General features: G+C 36.2%; 1 protein-coding gene across 2 annotated transcripts; it reads right to left on the bottom strand.

The window, feature by feature from the left end:
- Positions 1-327: 327 nt before the first annotated feature.
- LOC103152583 (plexin-C1-like) lies at positions 328-11993 on the bottom strand. Of its 2 annotated transcripts, none has more exons than XM_016661185.1 (16): positions 10997-11993; positions 9973-10101; positions 8792-8926; positions 8613-8707; positions 8429-8534; positions 8188-8350; positions 6927-7014; positions 6573-6648; positions 6350-6391; positions 6100-6233; positions 5728-5907; positions 4423-4546; positions 3250-3420; positions 2999-3169; positions 2661-2760; positions 328-2485 (listed from the first exon to the last, which is right to left on the bottom strand). In XM_016661185.1, exons 1-16 carry the CDS (start codon positions 11939-11941, stop codon positions 2439-2441), a joined length of 2706 nt encoding a protein of 901 aa, XP_016516671.1. In that variant the 5' UTR covers positions 11942-11993; the 3' UTR covers positions 328-2438. The 2 variants fall into 2 exon arrangements, with proteins under 2 accessions (XP_016516671.1, XP_016516672.1); XM_016661186.1 differs by having other exon boundaries at positions 6100-6230.
- Between the last annotated feature and the right edge of the window lie 644 nt (positions 11994-12637).

Below are 12637 nucleotides of genomic sequence, written 5' to 3'. Positions count from 1 at the left end.
GACCATGTTTCTCAGGGTTCACTGTCTTTGTTTCGGTGTTGAACTAAACGGTTTATTAAGATGTTTCTGCAGAACACTGTGGCCTGCTGTAGAGATATTGCAATCATTTGAATCACATGCTCTGGAGCAGAGATCCATGTAGAACACATGCTTGTTTTTTTTGGGCATCATGGGCCCAAAAAACCCATGATGCCCAAATCATGCTCAACCATTTGAAGGTTCAAATGAGTCCACATTCTCTTTTCCAGTACTGTGCCAACGTTGGGCGATTGGACTAATTTATTAATCACAGGCTGCTCCCTTCACTGTTATTTTTTTTGTTTTTTCCTTCAAGAGCAATTTTTATTTTTTTAATTTCTTTATTTTGGCCTATGAGTTACTCTCTCAATTACTGTAATAACACTTAATTGAAGCCAAAATGCATACCTCATGGAAAAAAGTAACTAAAGCTGTTTTTGATGCCACATACAAAAACCCTTTGAGTTGTGAAGTTTTTTATTTTATTTTTTATTTATTAGTGTCGATTTATTCACTGTCTTGGTTATCGCCCAACCTTAACCTGTACCTGTTTTCACCAGCAGATGGCAGATTTGTACCGAGCCGTCTCTAGACAAATTACTAAACTAATGTAGGATTAACATTTTTAGCCATTTCTTTAAGAAAAGAAACAAAAACATAGATTTAGTGTATTTTTATCTAGCGCTGCATCTTCTGTTTGATTTGTATATTGTTTTTTTCTACCTAAAGTAAAATGACCATCTTTAATTGATTGGTGAACATATTGCACATATCGGTTGATACCAGAACAAACCATAAGTATCATTGATCTCTTGTAAAAACACTTGACAAATATTTCTCTTTACTTTTATAAAGATAAAAATATAAGTTATTGTTGCTGAGAAGCTTTAAAGGCCACAGTCCAACCAAACATCCAACCATCAGGTCATCCAAAGCTCAGAGGAAGACGGAAAGCACAGCAAACATTTACCACAGTGCCTACAAAATGTGCTCACTGCATTTTATTGGTTTTAATAATCAATAACATTTACAAAAAAATTCAAATGTTAAAGTGAAAACTGATTTTAACAAGATGACAAATGAGACATGTCACATGAAATAAGTGATAAAGTGCATAAATATTCTCCTCCTTCCAGCCAGTGTTCACAGATGAAATCACAGCGTGTCGTCAGCCTGTCAGGTTTCCTCCATTCTTCCTGCTGAACTCTTCCAGTTCTGTCAGGTTGGTGGGGAACAGCTATGAACGGCCATTTTCAAATCCAGCAACCAGTTCTGTTTGGGATTGGTGTCTGGACTTGGACTGGGCCATTCCCGAACCTCCGCCTTGCTGTCTTCAAACCATTTCTGTGTAGCTTCAGCTGGACGCTTTGGTCATCATGCTGGAAGATAAGTCTTCTTTGAAGCCGTAGCTCTTGCAGAGAGGAACTAATTGTCTTCCAGGATTTCTCGATATTTAATTTTACCTTTGTCATTTACAAACTTTCTAGGTTCTATATTCTCCTTCATGGTCTCTTTGGTCGAGAGGTCGTCAGATCCAGGCTCATCATCACATTGATCATATTCCTTCCATTCTTTGATGGATTGAACTGAACTCAAGATGTTCAGAGCCTTAGAGATTTTTTTTTCTATCCATCCCCTGACTGACACACTCACCTGTGTTGACTTGGGTCACTCACTTTGAAGGGGATGAATATTTATGCACTCACTCATTTATGCTACATATTTAGAAATATGCTACATACATTTCCAAATATCAACAAGCAAGCATAACATTAGAGGCCAGCATAAAACAAAAAGTATATATTTCTAAAGGATCTAAGATGCATATAAACATTTTTTAGTTTTGCAATATTTTTCAATCTATACAAAAAATCAACAGGATTATCATTTATGTCCTTGGTCACATTTCATATTTCATTATTGTCCAAAACATAAATGTTACTTGCAATAAGATGGAAAAAATTTAGTAAAATACAACATGCAATCTCTGATCAAGATGATTTGATATTAACAGTAGAATTACAGAACAGAATGACTCAGTTCTTTTGATTCAACTGAACAAACACAGCAACAAACTGCTAAGTCTCAGCATCTGGAGATGCACACCAGCAGATTACATGTTGTCATGTAAACTGGCAGATTATTTGGTGTGTTACATTAACCAGCTGCAGTTTTCTTCATTATTCTAAACAATTGTTTCTATCATAATGGTCTGGTCACTCAGATGCTGTTAGCTTTCTATATGGCAAAAGATATGCAAGAAATGAAAACATGGAAAAGGTTTTCCCTCTTAAAAATTGCAACTCTTCAACATAAAGGTAATTATTGCTAGAAGCTGTATCATATCTAATATCAATGAATCAAACATTTAACAAATTATGTATTTCCTGGAACTCTGAGGAGGAAAAAGATACCAGTGATCATGGCTTGTTCTTCATAGCAAGGCAGTGACAGATGATCACCAGCACTGAAAGACATTCAATTAAGAGATAAAAAAGAAAGAAAACAGAAACGGTTTTCAGTCACTATTTACATCACATTATTGTGAATAGAGGAAAACATCATTAATGAAACTGAGATATATATGAATGCTATGGAATACATGTTTAAAACAGTTTTGCTGAAACTTTGAGCAGATTTACCTGCAGTACCACAGGGAACCAGCAGAAGGCGCAGCATCAGAAGGTACTGATCAGTCAGAGGTGGATTCCCCACCTGAACTGTCATTCGTCCATATTTAATCTGGAGGAAAAAATGACAACACTATGTTAAATTATATTTTTGAACAAAAGGTTGTATTTATACAATATGACTTTAGGTTTGGCTGCCATGTAGAGGTAAGAATCACAGCCGTATCAGCATGAAGACTAAACATTCTAATGGCCTAAGCTAAATGACAAGCAGCATTGCTGTAAACTAGGACTGTTTAATGTATCACCACACAAATTTTAGATTTTACATTGCAGATTAAAAATATTACCGTTAACTGAGAAAATTTGACATGAGTTGTGTTTTGAATTTCACAGATGAAATAGTTTGCCCCAGTATGTGTTTTATTTTTGCCCTTCATGATGCAGGGGTATTGCCTGCCATCCTTGACGCCCCATACTGATAACTCTTCTGTTGTCATCTTCAGGCCCCAGTCTAGACACTGAAAAGAGCAGAAACAAATTACAACTGAAATTTTCATCACATTTAGATACTAAAAGTAAAGCAAATTAAAAAAGTCACCTGGATCATGACTTGGACATTGTTTCCTGTCCTCTTTGACATAAATGTGGGAAACTGTGGATCTGGATAGTATCGTATGTCTAAGCAATACAATGTTTCGTTGGCTACTTTCAAATACATGCCATAGTACGGCCAGGCAGTTTGTCCTTCAGGTGTTTCATAGGTGAAATTCTGTAGAGAATTTTAAAACATTCAGTTATTAAATTTACCACCAGAGGATAAGAAGGTGAATGTGTTGGTGACTAAAGTGATCATTACAATACAACCTCATGTAATAAAATCTTAAGAAAATAAAAACTCTAAGATATGAATGCAATGTCAAAGATCATGGAAAACTAATGTCAACCATGTTCTGCATGTCTTCTTTGATGTAAAAACCATTAAGAGTTTTTCTATTACCGACAGAATTACAATTTTTCTTTTTAGTATTTATGTCTGAATATCAATAATTTAGACATTTCTGCAATAAAAATATTCTTTGTTGGTCTGTTATAATATTATAATCTTAAATATCGTGTTTTTTTTTAGCTTTAATCAAGAAATAATCATACTTAAAATAAATAAAACTTGTTAAATGTCAGTCTGTGGGGTATTAACCTATGTATTGTGTTACCAAGTGAATTGAATTACTGAAATACATGAACTTTTCATTAATATTCTAATCTATTGAATATGACTAGTTGAGGACTAGTGCCAGAGTGGCTCAGAGGGAAGCTCTCACACAGTTTTGGTAACTGCTGCCATCGAGACACGCAGCAGTTATAGGAGGAAAATTACACAGGAGAAAATAACATCTGAAATATCTTGAAATATCCTTCCTGAAAAGGAAAGCATGCAAATTTGTCTGCACAAAAATAGCTAAGGTGCATTTCATTCGACTTATATTTTAAGTCAGCTTTAATTTAGTTTGAATCAAATACAAAGTGGTGCGTATTTTGAATTAAAGAGTTTATGTCCCAACTCAATTAGAATCAATAAAAGGATTGATAAGGAATCTAACTGATAAGTGAGATCGATAATGGAATCAGTGTTTATAAATTCTAATCAACTCCTAATATATAAATGGTTAGGAAAAATGTCTGTATTAGGCAGTTGCTAAAATGAATGGAAGTCAATACAAAGTCCTAGTAAATCCTAAAATGCAAACCTATGTGTCTGTGTCCATAAACCCACCTCAGAGTTTTTGTTCTCAGGAACTGCTCCTTCCGGATAGTAAAACCAGGATTGGTTATACCTGTGTATGACCATTTCCACAGAATCCAAATCAGATCCAAAAAGTGTGATCTTCCTCTGCCCACTATATGAGAGAAGAAAATCATTACAAACCTGTAAGAATTATCCACATATGAAATAATTTGTCTTCACCAGGCCTTTGTTTAATAGGAAATATAAGAAAACATAAGCTGCTGAGAAGTATTTTGTAAACATTAGCAACAAACCAACTGTGGAATCATTTTAGATGAATTTATGGTTTCAGGTCTTTTTTAGGATACTTTAACTATCCACTCTCCTTTACAGTTTAACCATTAATCCTTGCTGGTGCTGAATGTATGATCAATACCGATACTGCACTTAAAGAGACACTTTATAGGAAACCTTAAAATCATTCGTAATATTTGCATTAAATGAGGCAACACATGCTAACTAGTTTAGAGTTTCAACTCACATTGTGCTGCTGCTTCAATAGTGATCTCTCCTATAATCTATATAATAGATCAGGCTATTTTAATACCCATTATAAAATGTGAATATTTCTGCAATCACATATGGACACTTTTGGTGTCCTTGTAAAGGGAACATCTGTGATTTTTGAGAGGATAGGAAATATATTTGTTCCTCGGAAAAAAGTAAATAAAGAGGGTACACAGCACAAATAAAGTTTCAGGTTTGCCTAAAAAAATAAGCACTTTTAATTTGAGTATTAATTTGATAGAGATTTTTATGAAGCTCTAAACCTCTATCCTCTATCAAATCACAGTATAATATGTCAACATTACCTCTGCTAAAAAGTGTCTTTATACCTTAAAGCAGGGGTCCCCAAGCTGTGGGCTGGATCCGGCCCCCTTAACAATACCTGAGAGCATTCAGTGTTTTTTTTTCATATATATGTGGATTTTTCTTCAACCACCAGGGAAGCTCTTGAGAAACTTAGTTTCCCTCAATGGAATATATACTAGTCAGTACCAGTCACCGTTTCGCTCACGGTTTTGTTCCATTTGCATTCTGGGTAAAAATGTATCTACAAACGCAAATATGTCTTTCTCGAAAAACTAAGACCGGCCCCCGACCAGAAAAGGGAACAGTCATGTGGCCCTCGCAGGAAAAAGTTTGGGGACCCCTGCCTTAAAGTAAGGTAACAACCTGAGGTTATATGGTTTGTTTGTATATCACTAATGGTGATCATAATCCTGTTAACAATTAATCAATTACTAAATTAGTTTATTATTTTATTCTCTCAGTCCTAAAAGGGATGTATACCTTCTCCAGGTAGTGTTTGGTGAAATGCTGTTACAAGATGGTGCTGACTGGTAGATGATTTCAGCATTGCCATGGCAACTCCCATCAGACAGGACAGCACACACTTTGACTTCAGCTTCATTGGTTCTTCTGGGAATCTGGAACGTCAGACTCTCACCAGTCTTGTTCCAAACTGGAGATCTAATCAGTCAGACATGTTGGGACAGGGGAAACAACCTAATTTTAGATCTCATATCATAAGAATGAAAATCAGACTCACAAATGTCAAGGCTGACATTCTTTCTGGATCAAATGTTTCCTGAGCCCAACATTTAAAAATGTTTTTACCTGAGCTAGATGTTCATAAAAGGTAGAATTAGAGTTGTGACTTACTCCTGTGGCAAACAGTCCATTTCTGCCTGGATCTTGACAGCAATCACATCTGTGAGGTTGTGACCTCTCAAAATAGCATTATTTCTGCCGTAGTAAGACACACGACTGGGAGAGACGGAGATGTTCCCTGGCTGCTGTCAGAAAACACAAAATAAACTGCCTCAATGTTTTAATTTCTCTGGTGTTATTCTGAACTTACTTTATGGTGAGAATCAGAAGAGAGTAGGAATTTATCCACATTTAGACTCACCACAAGGTTTGCCTTAGAGGAGGACTTTTGGCAAACACTCTCCTACAAAACAAAGAACAGGAACAAATTCAGCAGGTACAAAATGTCTGCTTCCATTTTGTAACCTGCTTCTTTTCACCAGTCAGTATTTAACTGTTTCAGGCAGATGTTGGTTTAAAACTCAATACATAACAGGTAAACTTGTAGACTTTCTTTTAAAAACCATCTGAAAATGTCTGATTACATTCCGCTCTCCTTCACTGTCCCAGGTACAGCGGTTCTCCTTCCAGCCACATCCAGCTCTGATGCACTGCTGACATCTACAGAGAAAACAACATACATGGTCCTCAACATAGTTGTAGTAATACATCAGTGCACAACAATGCTAATAATTATTCTACAAACGGTACAAAAACACACAAAAGATTTCTGTCTTTTTTTTCTCATTTTAATTACTTTTTCACATTCACCCAGGCCAGTTTCCTTTCTGTAAATAAATAACTACATTTATCATTTGAAAACTTTTGAGGTTAAGATTTATTTTTGGCTGATTAAAATATCATGGAATTTTCAATCTGTAAAGTGTAAATGAACTTACGAGAGTGAACTTTTAGAACAGTCAAATAGCTTTAGTTGCTTTGTCAGTGTTGTTTTGCTGAATGTAATTTTTACAGTGACATCAAGTTCTGCAAATGAAAAGACACAGTAGTTATTTTGACAAAATACTGTATAGTAGGAAACATTTTAATACACCGTACAGCAGTGTGCACATACAGACAGTAGGAGGCTATTTTAGTTAGTTAGTTAAACATTAAATATATAAATAAGACCAAAGAAGCTGGGAAACCTTACAATTTATACGCTACTGAAATTGTACTTAACAAACTTCTGTTCAATAAAAGTAAAAGTATTTTTATATGTAAATATTATCAGATGTCACATTGGCTGCATGCAGAGTATAGATAATTCTTCTCAGAGTTTGTGCTTTTGGTTGCAGTAAGGAGCAAAATGGAGGTTTGTACTGACATACACTGTAGGACACAGGAAGACTTCACCACTTTAATAGTTTTAGTCTTGGAACTAAATAAACAATTTAGCTTTCACCAAAAATATTTGTTCATTTTGGTGAGAGAACACACACTTGTGTTACACCCAACAAGTAAAAACAAACAAGTAATCTTTGTACTGTTAAGAGTATATAACTCTGGGTAAAGTAGATTTAGTCACTGGTTACCCAGGTAACTGGTTCAGTGTTTCTTACCAGGTAGATTTATCAGATTAGCCTGCTTTGATACAACATAAGGTTACATCAATACGATAGGAAATGAGAGTTTCTTGGCAGAATTTCACTGCATATAAAATTATCTCTTTTTTTAAAGGTACAGTGAAAAATTATTTCTTTTTTGCATCCTTACATTGATGACAGGATGAATAGCAACCAAGCTGATAAATAGTTCTTATCAAGCATTACGACAGATAAGCGAACCCTGAGAGATTTCAACATAGCTGTATGTTAGTCTAGCCTCATGAATACTGTATCAACAAATAACAGTTCACACTGGATTTATCATTCATTTTTCACAGTGGATAAATGAAATTTGACTGAACAGGTTATCATGTCCTGTCAGAAAGATGGCTTTCACTCAAGATTGTACTAATTGAGCTCCATTATGACTTTACTGTCAGCTTTTCCTGCTTTTTAAATATACTGTAATCAAAATTAATGTAAATTTCAGTTTTTATTATTGTGGTTTTCATTTGTAATATTTAATGATAAGCCAGATGATAAATTATTCAAGCCTAGGAGTTTTGCAATGATGTAGGATCAATGACAAATTTATTTACCAAACGTTACTGACCTTTAGCATTAAGATCGTCAGAGAGAATGCAGGTGCATTCTGGGTACTGAGGTTGTGGCTCATTTTGCCTACAAGGCCGTTCAGAGGTTGTAGAGATCCGAGAGGTAAAGTTGGACTGAATCTTCTGTGCCACAGTCAGATGTACTTTAACGACTACTTTGACCTGAGAAAGGAGCAAATAGAAGAAATAAATAACTTTTAGTTCAAACTGAATAAAGTCATCAGTCTGTTATTGATCCACCTCTCCAGTGGAGTCCTTCACAACTCTGTGGGAAATCACTTCCTGTTGGTATTCATCAGGGATGGACAACCAGTCGTCTTTGCAGCCATTTTTACTAAATGTACAGCTGAAAAGAAATTCAAATATGTCATTACGACTTTCAGAATTTACTGAAGGATTCAGCTGCACCTGAAGTTTCTCTGACCTTTCCTTAGAGGCACACCAGACACAGAATGGATCCGTACGACAGTCCTCTGCTCTCTTATATTCGTCACAGTTTGACACTGTTACACGCTTAATCTGGAAGAAAACTCAAAGACTCAGACACACTTTAACACACAGTCTTGTACAAACAACATGAACAACTAAAAAAAAAATGTTTACCTGTTTTTTACTCTGTAGATATATGTGTTTATGATCCAATGGATTCAGAAGGATTTTTGAAAAAACATTCTCCTTCCCACTGGCCCTGTGGAGCTCCTTTGGACATGCTGGACGATTGTTCTTATCCACAGGAAGCTGACAACAGAATAGATAGTTATCATTTTAGTGTTTTTATAATGTGAAACAATTTCAACTGCCTTGTTGCTGAAATATGCTAAACAATTAAACTTGATTGATTGTATTGTCTCTGGGGCATCTGGACTCCTGTTGGGTTATGTTTGCTGTGGTAGACTTTGGTTTCTGTTGGTCTTGTGCTGAAAGTTTATTACCTGACTAGATTAATACCACTGTACTGTCCTTCAGTCCAGCCTCTTCTAGTCATTAAAAAACTTCTTGGGGTGCTAATGGGGGCTGTTCGCCCATGGTGCCAAACCGGCTAGGATCTCCTCTGGCTGTGGCTATAATGGAATAGCGCCACCATCAGTGTGAGAATGTGTGCATGAATGGAGGAATGAACTGTTAAGTATTTTGGGATCCTCTGAACTTGCTAAAGTACTTTATAAGTACAGGCCGTTTACCATTTCCTGAAGGGACAAACTGTGAATTTCTTGAACCTTAGCTGGTTCTTTCAAACATGTTTCACTTTCTGTAGTTATGTGCTGGTTACACAAGACCAGCTTTGCTTATCATCATGGAGTAATGCTAATTGGCATGTTTGTTCTAGGGGGGCCTCTGGGTTTATCACATAAATGTTCTGGAAGGGGTTTGTGTGTCTTTATGCTACATAAGCAAGCATCTCTGTTTCTGTGATTCAACACTTACTTCCTGATAGATAATCTGAAATTGCCTCTATTAGTGAGCCTGTGGAATGTACTTATAGTTTTAGCTCAATTATAGTACATCCAAATTTTGAATCATTTTCAGTGTTGTTCACTTATCTGGGCTCAATAAATGAGTCTTGCCAGCAAATTACAAGAATTTTGCTTATGTCTGTTCAAAGTGTATTTATAGCTGGCAGCAGGATGGTTCTTCATTGTACTGTAACTTTAATTTTCCTGAAGGAAACTCCCAAAAGGATTAATGACGTTTCTGTCTATCTATGTATGTCAGAACAACTGATCAAGGAAACACAACAGTTTAAGATGAGATGTAGTATCTGTTCCTGAAACACAACCACTGACCTTAATGAGCTGCCCGTTGCTTGTTCCGATGAAGAAAACCGTCCAGCTGTCCTGCTTCACCACCAACACAGAGTTCATGTATTTCTTCTTGAACAGAACAGCCTTTGGTTCTAGGGACTTTGGTTTTGACTAAGAAATAAATACATTATTACATTTGGTGAATATTGATTATCTGATAAATATTTTATAAATATAAAATGTTCCTTATAGTCTTTATTAATTGGGCTGAATGTAGGTTGAGTAAATATGGTTATTTGATTTTTGTTTATATTGGTCAAAAAGGCTCATTGAAAAATGTAAGTCCTTCTTGAACATGCATGTCTTCACCTAATAAACAACAATGAAGATGGTTTTATTTGATTTATGTTAAGTTAAAGCCACTGACAGATGACGTGAATGGCTACATGTAAATATTATTCTGAGGAAGGAGAGCAACATAAGTTAACATTATACACATTAGTCACTACACCACCTACCAACTGAAACTCTGTTACATTAAGTTACCATAGTAACTACAGCAGTAAGTGAAGTTACTACTGGATGACACTCATCCCACTTTGTTCTGCATCACTCCTCTAATTACTGACAGCCTCCTCTGTGGACAACACTGTTACAATTTCCACCCAGGTGTTATTGGCCATTTCCTAGACTCATTTTTACAGTAGTTATAATAATACAAATGTACATAATTCCACACCGCATCATATAAATATTCTTTAAAAGTATTCATGTCTCCTACAGATACAAAACCAGATGGTGGAATCGGACTAGTTGAAGCAAAATATCAACATGGTTGTCCAAGTTTATTTTCTTTTACAATTAACTTATGACCAATCACAATTATTACAAAATTAGATTAAAATGTTGTAATTTTAATTCAAAATTAAAACTACTTTATACTGGATTGCATAAAATTTTTAGTTGCTTAATGACTTACGCAACTAAAAATCTGAAATATTTAACTATGACAACAAATTAAATTGGAATAAATATGTCTTGCTACACAGCATATACAGCAACTCACCGGGTTGTTTGGCTTGTCCACCGATGTATAAAAGTCAGGATCTGTGTTTGCCTCCCTGCTGAGATCAGGACTGATGTCAAACAGCAGCAGCTCAGTGTTTTCTCCTCCTTCATCCACACTGAACACTCCACTCCACAGGACCTGCTGACCACCTGGGACGACCGAGGAGGCCAGCAGTCTGCTGCCTTCACCTCCAGAGGAACTGAGAGTCGCTCCACGAAGAGACTCCAGAGTCTGAGTTTTGTTGGTTTCAGCCTGAAGCCAGATCAGACGGACTTTGTTGGTTTCACCTCCTGATGCCACGTTGGAGAACAGATACACTGTTGAGTTGATCTGGAATCCGTCCACAAAATCTACATCAGCTTCACTTTGGATCCCAGGTGGACTGCTGCCTGACTGATCAAGTCTAGAAAATAATCCTCCATTCTGTTTCTGATCTGTGTTGTGAAGGTTGATTGTCTTTAAATCAGCGCTACACTTGTCCTCCTCTGTCTTGTCTCTATGGTTCTTTATCGCTGTCAGAATGTAAGTCTCAGTCTGACCTGAATTCTTCTTCACATCCACCAGAAAGCTGACAGACCCACTGCTGCTCCTCTGAGGTCCCACCAGGAAGTTTTCACTGTAAACCACCTTCTTGATGTTCTTCAGGTCCCAAATCTCACAGTAACATTTTCGTTTTTCATTCACACCACAGCTGATCAATCTGTTGTTCTTAACAAATAAGAACATGTGAATGATAACATTTGAGGGAAGCTGAGCTGTCTCAGGGCTCTTGCTGGGGATCAGGTTGACCCACCAATAAAGTGTCTTTACTGTAGCAACATAAAGATTGTTGTTAGCCACGGCCACCTGCTGAATATCCTCTTTAACGGTGAACTCTTGCACCTCCAGACTCCAAGCAGGTTCTCCACAGATGAAGCAGAGCAGACAGAGCAGCAGGATCATCTTGTTCTAAAGGAAGCGGCTCTGAGATAAGGACAGCCTGCAGGTCGGTTTGATTCTCAAGTCTCTGCAGAAATGGGGGTAAAAGTGCTGCGACTCTGTTAGATGTGAGAGGGGAGGGAGCTCAGCTTCACGTCATCTTCTCTTGTTACATTTAAGCCAAAGTCCTGTTTAAAGAATATTGAAGGCAAATTCATCATAAAAGCTTTGTTGTTCAACCTTTTTCATAGATGTATTTTATGTGCTCACTTTGTTTCTGCATGATTTAACTGAACAGATTTTTATTGAACTGTAAAGTGAAAAAATTATGTTTTGTATTAAAAGTAATTAAAAATCTGGAACTACTGTTTTATTTGATCTGGAGATCTGGAAATTTCTCAGAATTTTTCTTAAGGGATGCAGAGAAATATATTTAAAGATTCATCCAATTTGTCAGTCAAAAACAGATTTTCACATAAGGTCGAAGTTAAAAGAAATTATTAAAGAATCGTAATTCTCCTTGTACTTAAATAGAAAATATAAACCTTTAATCCTGTCACTTTATTGTTCTATAATTTCTTTTTGTTTGTCCCCTTTTTGCTATAAAACATTTCTACTCATGAGATCAAAGCTCTTGTGAGCTCAAAATGCCATAGTTTTTATTCAGATCTGTAACATAAATAGCCAAAAATATGGCCCATTGTCAATATTGCACATGTT

This window comes from Poecilia formosa, unplaced genomic scaffold (assembly GCF_000485575.1).
Source record: "Poecilia formosa unplaced genomic scaffold, Poecilia_formosa-5.1.2 Scaffold318, whole genome shotgun sequence".
Classification (NCBI taxonomy): Eukaryota; Metazoa; Chordata; class Actinopteri; order Cyprinodontiformes; family Poeciliidae; genus Poecilia; species Poecilia formosa.
The sequence above is the reverse complement of the archived record's forward strand: the minus strand, read 5'-3'. Positions and strand labels throughout refer to the sequence as shown.

What these genes read in the sequence shown, in the direction of transcription:
- LOC103152583 (XM_016661185.1), bottom strand. Translation starts at nt 11,941, where the DNA reads ATGATCCTGCTGCTCTGTCTGCTCTGCTTCATCTGTGGAGAACCTGCT. An exon ending in TGACGATCTTAATGCTAAAG is followed by an intron (nt 7,015 to 8,187) that starts GTCAGTAACGTT and finishes TTTCATTTGCAG; the next exon opens with AACTTGATGTCACTGTAAAA. An exon ending in TGTTCTAAAAGTTCACTCTC is followed by an intron (nt 6,649 to 6,926) that starts GTAAGTTCATTT and finishes TTTTCTCTGTAG; the next exon opens with ATGTCAGCAGTGCATCAGAG.